General features: G+C 46.1%; 1 protein-coding gene across 1 annotated transcript; it reads right to left on the bottom strand.

The window, feature by feature from the left end:
* Positions 1–35: 35 nt before the first annotated feature.
* lonrf1 (LON peptidase N-terminal domain and ring finger 1) lies at positions 36–10,378 on the bottom strand. Its single transcript, XM_076045309.1, has 12 exons — positions 9,215–10,378; positions 7,475–7,593; positions 6,334–6,456; positions 5,162–5,347; positions 4,818–5,031; positions 4,604–4,709; positions 4,396–4,510; positions 4,157–4,278; positions 3,906–4,064; positions 3,620–3,782; positions 3,347–3,499; positions 36–1,781 (listed from the first exon to the last, which is right to left on the bottom strand). The coding sequence occupies exons 1-12, from the start codon at positions 9,843–9,845 to the stop codon at positions 1,623–1,625; spliced, it is 2,250 nt and encodes a 749-aa protein (XP_075901424.1). The 5' UTR covers positions 9,846–10,378; the 3' UTR covers positions 36–1,622.
* Positions 10,379–10,744: the final 366 nt, after the last annotated feature.

Below are 10,744 nucleotides of genomic sequence, written 5' to 3'. Positions count from 1 at the left end.
TTGCAACCATCAATTACCATTCACTTTTGGCATCAAGTTGAAAATGTTTTTTTTTATTATTCAAACTGATAACTTAAAACATCTGAGCGAAAAGCAAAATCTGTCCAAAAAGCATTTATACAGACAATTTACATGGAACATCCCGGATTTTACATCCTCATTTTAAAGATTTTTTTTTTTTTTTTTTTTTTTTTTTTACACATTATACACTGAAAAGAAACAAAAAGAAAAATCAAACAGTTTGTACACTGTCAGAAAGGAATGGTAACCAAGCCAACACATCATTAACTTCATATCACAATGCAAAATGGTGTAAGGCAAATGCAGTTCTCTCTCCACTAGGCAGACTGAAAACAGCTGTATGAGGTCTAATGCTAACCCAATGGTTGAAACACGCTGCTTCTGTCTTGTTACCACTTGAGTCAATATTGCAATACCCCCTTGAACTTTTCTTACACAAACACACGGTCAGAATTCACAAATATATCTTGATCCTTATCTGCAAGTCGGTCGCAATCTAGCGAGAATCTCAAAAGGTCAAGAACTTCTGGAACTTTTTCTTTTTGGAAGAAAGTACATGCAACTCGAGATTCTGTGTGAGAGGAAGCAGAGTGCGCAAAAAAAGCAAAAATGTTCTGGATGCAATTTTAGGGCAGAGAGGGTGCTCATCTGACCCCGTGTGAGAGGAGAGAAAATTGAACATCTCCACATGAAAGCTTAGAGGGGACTTTCGGAGCCAAAAGTGAGGGGAAGCAAAACATGGTGCACGTCTTTCAGCAGGAAGTACTTTATCGCAACTTCAAGGCAGCGACTCACGCTGATTGAATTGGAGTGCACGGGAAGCTGGAGGGCGTGGAGAGTGAATAGAAAATGTGATCCTCAGAAGCATGTTTGACACACACGCACGCACGCACGCACACACACACACACACACGCGTGCACGCACGCACGCACACACACACACACACACACACACACACACACACACACACACGCGTGCGCGCACACGCACGCACGCATGCTTGGTCTACGCAGTAACACTTCTGGGCAGTTCTTTATGCCACGGCTTGGCTTCACTTTTTGGAACTTTCAGCATTCAGGATTTGTTCCACAGTCGCCTCTACGCTCTCCAACCAGCACTGAAGCTGAAGACAAGAACATTTCTTTTCATTTCTGCCTACAGAGACGATGCAGAAACACCCCAAGATCCACTATCGTCCACTGCACTCTGCTGTTGTTTTAGTCAAAGAGCATTTGCTTATTTTTCCACAAGGTCGTTTGAGGTCATTCTTGTGAAAATGATAAGAGCAGATGAGGATAGCTTCTACAACGGTTGCCTTCTCTAACAAACATGCTGTGCGTCATTTGAAGGACTCCTGATGTGATGCGGCTCTGTTTCAGGAATCCACAGTGCAAGGGTGTCTCAGCTCAGCTCAGCTCAGATCTTGTGTAGCCTTGTTACACGCACACACGGACACGCCGCCTAGCCAAGCGTCCTTTTCGAGGTCACACAATGGCAAAGGAATGACAAGTCGGTGGATTTCTGCCTGAAGTTTGCTTAAATGAAGTTTCACAAGTCCAAAGGTGGTTCGGTCGGGGAGGCGAGGAGGATGGCGAGGCCTCTAGTTGTTGGGGATGCTCTGCAGATATGTGAGTATGTGCTGAATCTTCACCAGACGCTCTTTGAGGGTGGTCATGGAAAGCACCGACAGCTGGTAGCGCGGGTCGATGGGAAGCACAGCCAGGAGCCACCAGCAGCAAGCAGGACCGTTGGCCGTCGCCTGGAAGAGTGGAAGAGTGGAACAACGTTGAGGAGCTTCAGTTTCATCACGGGCCGAGAAACTTGGCAAAGACATAAAATCTAATCATCTGTGCTGTTCCAGGCGGGTGAGGCTATTGTCTGAAGACAAACAAAGAAGCCAGCGACACTTGTGTGTCCTTCTTAAGTAATTCTTAATCTTCACTGATAAAGTAAGGCACCTAACAACAGACCAAACATGTTCTTCGGTCATTCAGAGATTATCGCAAGGGAATGATTGTTCCTGTGCTTGGCTTGGAACTGAGCTGGATGCGTCATTTCTTTCCAACAAATAAAATAATCTACTACTAAAAGTCATTATTTGTCCCTGACATTGCAGGTATTTTCTGTACCACTAAAGCATACATGTGTATTTTTTTCCAAATAAAATCCTCGCCCAGCAGATTCCTTCAAGTTCAAAGATAAGCAAAATGCCTTTAACATCTCCATAACATTTACAGCAAAAATAAACAGTTTGACTGTCGAGGACTTTTTCAATCATTTCCAGTTATTATTTGAGTTAATACTTGAATTCTGCATAATAATAATATGACTCTGCAGGAGTGAAGTATTCATTTTGTAGCATTTCAATTACATTCCCAAGTTAAAACCCTAGAATGAGTTCTTCCTGCGTCACAGTTGTACAGCAGAGAAAAATCCCTGTTTCTTTGCTCCGACAGCCGGCTAAGCCTGTTACAAAATGCTCTTGTAATCATAAGCTAATGCTACCATTACGTCCGTTTCAGTTTTTTTTCGCCTGTGTCAGAGTTTCTATTGGGTGCATAATGCTTTCCACTAACCGACATCTTAGTTGAAAGATTTTGTTCTTTTTGGTGTCTGCGCCTAATAAATTTTGGGGATTCTCCTCTGACATAACGGGTTCCGACCGGATTAGAAGTGGGCGCCCCTAAAGCTCTTTAGCCTATATTGTCAATAGACCCCGCCCCGACGTTGTCCCGAGAGCAGAGCGCTAATCCCTCTCAGCGGAAGGGCACACTGGGAGAGCTGAGCGTGCACACACACACAGCAACAGTTCCGGTTTTAAGGCCTCTGAGGTTGGCGAATCCATGTTAATGCCAGTTGCCTCAAAAGGTGAGCGCATCACTCGGATTCAATTTTAGACTGACAGTCTGCGGGGGAAAAGTGAAGGGAGCTTCTCCACTTGACCTACGGACTTCTTTTGAGGACGACTACAACGACTATTAACAGCGTAGCCGCACATCAGGTTTGATCAGCTGGATTTTCTCTTTCTGTGATATAATTTCAATAAAACAACAGCTTTCTGAAGTGACAGACTTACTTTCTGGCATCTGACTTGACATATTCAACAGTCACACATGAATCAGAATCTTCCTTCATTTTAATTTGACAGTCCTGACCGGACCAGACCTCTGTACTCTGACACTTCAATTCCTGCATCCGTGAGTGACGGGGCTGCTCGCTGAAAGTTCCTTCCTCTGTTTACTCCCCGAGGAGTCTTGCTGTGTCAAACTCCGGCGGGAATTAATAACTCTCTGGAAAAAGTTGGACGCCGAACTCGGTGTTTACCTGGATATCGGCTTCGCGCTCTGGCATCGGTCCAAAGTGCTGCAGGATCTGGTTGCGGAAGCGGATCTTGAGGTTCTGGAACCAGACGCGGGCCTGCTCGTACACGTCATCGTGCAGCTCCTGCAGTGTCGTCAGCTCACTGCCGTCCTCCACCTGGAAGAGTTGCAATTTGTTTTTTAGTCCTCGAGTCCTTGTTTGTTCATTACGATGCTTATTAAACAAGGGCTGCGAGTCGGCTGGATCAGATCACGATGGACCCAGTGCCAGTCTTACCCTGGTGTCCTCCAGGTGCTCAATGTCAGCGATGCTGTAGCCGTCTTTCATTCCTCGGGACAGCACTCGGAAGCGCTTCCCTCCGACAGTGTCCACGACAGATCGTCCATCGGGGAGGAAGTGGACACTCCGGATGAGCAACATGCAGCCATAATCTGAAAACCTGGGCAGGACGGGAACAGTGAATTACGGGGACATTGTACCATCTGCAGCCGGTGCAAACCCACAACGTGGTTGCCTTCTGCAGTTTCCCCCCACAAATTGTCAACGCCCTACAACCGCTCACCCTTTCTGTGGATCGTTTATGCACATGCCGAACTGCCGCGTCCCCGTGTCCATGCAGCGGCGGATCATGAGGCGGTAGCGCGGCTCGAAGACGTGCAGCGGACAAGGCACGGTGGGATACGCCATGGTACACACAAAGATAGGCACATTCTTTGTCAGGCTGCACGGGGTGAAAAAGACTCTGCGTTAGAGGACGTTCCGCACACTGCGAGGGTCCGCGGTGGATTCTGCAGGACGAGGAGACGTGCTTACTCAGACAGCTCCCCGGTCTCCTCCAGGTGGGTTCTAGCCCTCTCTGTGTGCTCCTCGCTCAAATACTGTTTGATCAACGTGTCCAAGACGGTCGTGACCATGTATTTCCTGCATGCAAGATACTGGAGGCAGCAGATACGGCACGTTAATAGAATACACGGGCAAAAGAAACTGACATTATGTTTTATTCACATTGGTCGAATAGATAAATGGAAAATAGAGAACGTGAGAGCGCTCACCTGTTTCAAGCTCTCTTTGCAGAGGGGACACTGGGGTGTGTGGTCCAAGCAGCGCTCCAAACAGCTCTTGCAGAAGGTGTGGCCGCACGGCGTCGTCACAGGCTCGTAAAACAACCTGTGTCACCAAAGAGATGTCGTTACTGTTAATACAATTCATGTGTTTCGCCCATTCAATTCAAAATACAACCCACGAGTCTTAGCTTTTTACCTCATGCAGAGAGAGCACTCGAAATCATTGGCGTCCAGCAGATCTTTGGGAAAACTTCTGCAGGTTTTCTCTTTGGAAGGCTTTTTCTTGGAGCTTTTTGCAAACCCTGAGATTATCAGACAATCACACACACAAAAATGTTTAATTGTACAATCACAAGACTGCAGCTCCAACCAGATAAATCAAACCAGAAAAAAACAGAAAATCTTCCGACCTTGTTTCTTATACTTGTTGCTGCCCCTGTCCACAAGGCAGGGCTCTGTGTCCGACACAGAGAGCTTCCTCTTCAGCAGGCTGGCCTTGTCCTGATCGCCCAGCTGGGGAGCCGAGCAAACTCTCTTCAGCCCCTCCTCGCCACAAGCCGAGCCGTGCATTCGTAATGAGTGAGCTCGGCTCAGACCGTGACGCTCCAGGCTTTCCCAGCGCTTCTGAGCATACGGGGGGGGGGGGGTCGGGAACAAATTGGAAAATGAAGACAGGCCCTCGAAAGCACATGACGAGAAAGGCGCTGAAATGAACCGCTTGTTTGCTTTGTACAATTCTCCTGTGTTGCTGTACCTCCTGGTCCGGGTGATTGTGCGCCGACGCAGTGCGGCCCTGGTGCTGTTTGTGAACTGGGTTCCGTGTTTGAACGTCTTCCGCCAAGTGACTTTTACTGCTGAGGTGAGGCGACGTGTTGTACGCCGTCTCCCTGAGGCCGACCTTGACGCTCTCGCCGGCCGGTGAGAGCAGGTCGCACAGGATCTGCAAAAAAGAAGCGAGTCAGTCAGCCAGTCGAGACATTTTGTCCATCGCCACAGCTGACGTGAGTCCAGCCAAGAATATCTTTGGGTTGACTACTATAAAGGTCAAGGGAATGGTAGTGGAGAAATATCTGAATCAATGTTATCAATGATATATGACACAGCGTTTGTACAGCCTTAGCAGCTTTAAGATTAAAACTTGTGCGACTTAAATTTGGGTCACTTATGCAACTTCAACAGTGTCGCCTCAATGATTTCGTTAAGGACGGAGAGTCACAAGACGGGACACACTAATAACTCGATAGCATTCCTTTCGTGGTTGTATGGTCTGAGTGGAAACCATGAGCAAACTTTGCAGCTCCAACAGCCGGTGTGCATTTCTCACAGCACGCAGTTAGATTACATTACTCAGTAGATCATTCATGCATGTAATATTGTCTTCTAAGCTGATAAAAATAAGACATGCCCGGAAGATTTGGCTGGAAACAAACACAACAGAAAGAAATAAGACATGAGACATTTACAAGTACCAACAAAACAAAAGTAAAAAAAAAAAAAAAAAGAAATTCCTGTATTACATAATAAAGTAAAACAGATGTGTCAAGGCTGAAACAATATAATCCATGCATGTAACCAACTGGTATGTCTCTTTTGCTGATGCAAATCAACAGGGTAGAAGAAAACATGAAGAAGAAGTTGCAGCCATTTCACGAATGGTGTTAAGTAATAATGGCTGATGTGAATATTGGGTTACACAACAGCACTGTTGTGCACTACGTTACAACAACACTCCAAACCCAATCATTACTTTCAGAATACACTGAACTTGGAGTCAAGGCACGCCTGAATGCTTGGAGATGATGCCAGCTGTGGCCTCGAGTCAACCAATATTAACACTGGCGGGAAAGCACAGCGGCCACTCTTCAGAACTGGAAGATCTCGGTGCTCCGGCTGTGACACGCAACAAATGTGTGGCGGCGAACTCACGGTTTCTACTTGTCTTTTCGCTGAATGGAAGTCCTCGTCCAGAGCCAGGCACTGAAGGAAGACTTGGAGAGCCTTGTCTACTTGGCCCATTTCATGAAGCACCATCGCTTTTCTGAATACAGCCTGATGAGCAGGAGGAGGACAACAGCAGAGAAATCATCAGAAAACATTTCAATTTGCATTTTTTTTTTTTTTACAGCAGTATATCAGCACTCAAAAACACTTTGTTTAATTCCAAATAAATAAAAACATGGCCTTGCACAGTTCAGTAGGCTTGGCTTGAACTACACCTTTTCTCAGTCAAGCCAAGCCACCAATCACCCAGACTGAACACATGCCAAGCTCGATTAAGCGTCGCAAGAATGAGAACTTCTAGACACAACCTGGCAACCCTGCCATCCTTAAAGTGGCAACAAAATACCTAGCATTAGCGCTGCGGTGCAAGCTTCCAGCGTTTGCTCATTCATCCTTATTACAAAAGCCTTGCTGTTCCATCTTTATCTGCGGTTTTGTGAATAACACACAGAGGTTCCAAATAGCCTTGCCAATATTTTGTCTTCTGAGACAGTGATAAAACATTGTTATGCGTTGAGAGAGACCTGCAGGGACCAAGAACACTTTAAGACATAACTTTAACTTTAACATGTCTTTCTACATCACTGGTGTCCAAACAAACACAAGTTTGCAAAAATCTGATGCTAAAGTTGGTTGCTTTTTGCACTGAGGGGTTCCTTTGACAGGTTTTGTCTGTATGCTGTTGGTATATTGACTCTTTTGTCTGTATGCTGTTGGTATTGACCCACTGGGTGAGGTATACTGTGAACGGTATTCCTCACCCACTAGGTGAGGTGTAAGAGCTCCTCTGAGGGCAAAATTGTCCAGTGTTTGAAGAAGTAGATATCAGACAGATGTTGATGTCATCGTCATCACTCATTTTCTGATCGTGAGTGATTAGAGAACGCCATCTTGCTGTGGGAAATCACGCAGTAGCACTCCAACATGCAGGTTCTGCTTCTCTTCAGCTGACAAGGCCCACCGAGGGTCTCCGCTCTGGCATTGCTGAGGGTTCTGTGCGTGCAAGTGGAGGTTCGCCTGCGAAGGATCACTGTGATACTCGTGTGTATTTACGTGAGCGACCTACCTCGGCGGACAGCTCTGTTGCACAGCAGAACTCCGAGTCTTCCAAAGCCAGCTTGTATTGCTTCAGAGCCGTGTACGCTTCTGCTCGGGACAGTCGGGCCACAGCTGCCGTCTCTGGCTCTGTGAAGCAACAAAGGATGTGAACGTGAGATTTGCATTGTAATAAAACTATTTTCAATAGGATAATTCAAGGCATAGAACGTGCACTAACACTGTGGAGAATAACATGATGAAGAATAAGCACACAGAGGTTCAAGCATATTGTGTTTCCAGGAAATCCTGCTCGCTGCTCAGTGTCACTGGGGAGCGGCAACAGGGCTGGTCCTTGGCAATGTCTCCTGTCAGAACCAGGTGCCTTTTCCCTGCCTTCACCTTTGACATCAGACAGCTGCACCACTGACGCAATGTCACCTGTCAGCACTTGTCAGGTATCACAAGGTTTATCCTAATAAAGCCTTCAGAGGGCATCAAAGCGCAGTCGAGTGTCATTTACTTTCTGGGGAATCTGCGTTCAGACTTGTTCCCCGTTTCATCAGTTTCAAAGTGCACACTGTGAAAAGTCAGATTAGTTATGCATTAAACGGAGAAATTAGGATATCTTATGTTCTTTGAAGGTATTTTTAGAGTGACCGGTCAATGGTGTCACCGCCACCATATTCCCCCGTTATATCATTTGACCTACATACTGCCGATGTTTTCATAAGCAACCATAACCGACATGCAATTTTCACTTGCCACATTACATCACCAATAAGGGATAGACACGTTATCAGCTTGAAATGCACTGAACAAATACACAACCCCAAAAGAGGCTTTTAAGTTTATCAGATAGTCAAATATCTGATGGGATCATTTCAACAAGTTTATAAGCGGAACAAAAATTTGGACGAACAACACGCTTTACCAACATGCTCATAATCATCATTTCATTTATATGATGCTTTATCTGACATGCTTTATACAGTCAAGCAATAATTTCAATTCAATATAACATCGATTAATTGTTTATTGGAAGTCACAGCTTGATATTTCAAGCCCCCATCTTCACTGTTAAAAATGCTGAATGTTTTAAATACAAAAGCCTTGAAGCTTTTAAATACAAAAGCCAAGTTGAATACATCTATTCAACTTGCACGGGTAGCCCCATGCCTCCACAATCACTTTCACAACTTGAAATAAATATCTCAGAGGGAACTTCAATCTACAACTTGTATAACGTTGGAATGAAAAGCTCACTCCATTGCATGTCTTGGGCGTCTAATAAATCGTGCAGATCTTCAGATTAAAAGACAGGAACGAGACTTGCTATCGTAACAGCTGTGTCTGTTACAGAATTCAAATACACCCACCATCCCCCTCTCATAAAGTTACAAAACCTGCCCCAATGTGCAATGGCCTGCCTTATACAACGTGCATCGAGGCGCGCATGCGCAGCATACGGAAGCATTTCGTAAGCAGGCCACCTCGGGTTACGTGACGGCCAATGGCAGACGACCGGCGAGAAATGCACGCGTGGTGGAATTGCAACCGTGTCCGAAGATATTGATCAGTACAACGTACTCGAGTTCTCCCATAGGAAACGTACATACACACAACAGGTGCAGCAGAACCCTTGTCTTTCTGAGTGCGACGCACAAGGAGAACGGGACATTTCTAACGTGTAGGCCATGCTTTGAAGCGCGCATGCGCACTGCCCCCTTGTCTCCTCCATCGCTGGTGAAACATGCATAATAACACTTACCGCATCGAATAAGGTCGCTTGCGAGCGACACTGCGTCGTGGTTGAGTTTGCGTCTACACAGCTCGTCCACTTGATGCAGCGACTTGGACCGCTTCACCTCCTCGGGGAACCACTTGTCCAGCAGTCCGCTCAGAACTACATTCACCTTCTCCTCGCCCGCGATGCTCCCGCTGCACCGCCTGCACTTGGAGAAGAAGTGCCGCTGTAAACAGCGCCTACAGTATGAGTGTCCACAGGCTGCGGTCACAGGTTCCCCCAGGAAGCTGTGGCAGTTTGGGCAGGAGAAGAGGTCCTCCACCGCCACCTCATCCCCCCGCTGCTCCTTAGTGTCCCCACTCCTGGCCGAAGGCGCCTCCAATCGAGCAGCCTTACTCTTAAAGTTACGGAGAATACAGTCCGCGAAAGTGCTTAGTTGTTCGGGTCGCACAGGCCCGTAACGCATAGCTACCGAGAACAAGTCAATGGCTTCTTTGAGGCAGTTTTCCGCCGCTAGCGCGTTAGCTTTCTGGAGGATGATTTCATGCTGGTCCTGCTCCTGCTCCTGCTCCTCCAGGGCGTCCTCCGCGTCCGAGTCGATGAAGAAGCCGCCCCTCTCCTCCGTCGCGGCCTCCGCTTCCCCTTGGAACGACATGTTAAGGGTTTAATAAATAAGATAAAATATAGAAAGTCGACCCCCTTTTTTCCCAGCTTGCGTCTCTATACATTTCTATTGGCGCTGCCGCGCTCCGGCACAGGACAGTGCAGTGACTTTCTAATGGACACCGATTTGTTACGTTGGGGGAGAAAAAAAAAACACGGTCACATGATCGCGGAACTCGTGCTCCGATTGGTAGGTTCGCTTCTGTTACAAAACGTGCGTCTGAAAGTTTCATAACTATGGGAGGTACAGCAAAGTTTAAGCGGTTGTTTGTGATTACGCAGCTCTCTGGGACCGTGTAGATTCAAGTTTTTAAAAATAACGTATAGGATACATGTGGCTCGTATCACAATGAACTACAATTTGTTTGATAGTCTGGCGCAACCCTTTGTTGTAGTTTGTTGGGTTCATACAAATGCCGCTAGCAAACTCAGGGAGAAATTCTTTTCATAACTGGTTGTGTAATATGATTTTTTTTAACGCCTTCTTGTCTCCCATTTTTACGTAATGAATTTTATTCTCTCTATTAATGCTTCAACCAAGCCGTGCCTCTTTGTGGGAGTACGACCGTGGCCCTATTTGTTTTGTGTTTTTCTAATTAATAAATTAAACAAACCAAACTTAGCCCCTAACACGTCGCACCATCGTTCGAGATACACTCTTCGATTTATGCGCCATATAAAATCGTGAAGGAATGTTATCCCACGGCTATTGTATTTTCAGTATCATTAAATATACAAAGCTCATATTAATTTTTGTCAAGACAAAAAAGTCCTTGGATCCTACTGCCCTTTAGATTCAAGTGGCACAACAGCTGTCTGTACCCTTCCAGCGTCACCTAGTCTTCTGTGCAGCGTTCCCAAACTTGTAGCCTTATAGGTTTAGTAAACGTT

The sequence above is a fragment of the Nelusetta ayraudi genome, unplaced genomic scaffold (assembly GCF_046127955.1).
Source record: "Nelusetta ayraudi isolate G7.1 ecotype Tasmania unplaced genomic scaffold, CSIRO-AGI_Nayr_v1 ptg000004l, whole genome shotgun sequence".
NCBI classification, from domain to species: domain Eukaryota; kingdom Metazoa; phylum Chordata; class Actinopteri; order Tetraodontiformes; family Monacanthidae; genus Nelusetta; species Nelusetta ayraudi.
The sequence above is the reverse complement of the archived record's forward strand: the minus strand, read 5'-3'. Positions and strand labels throughout refer to the sequence as shown.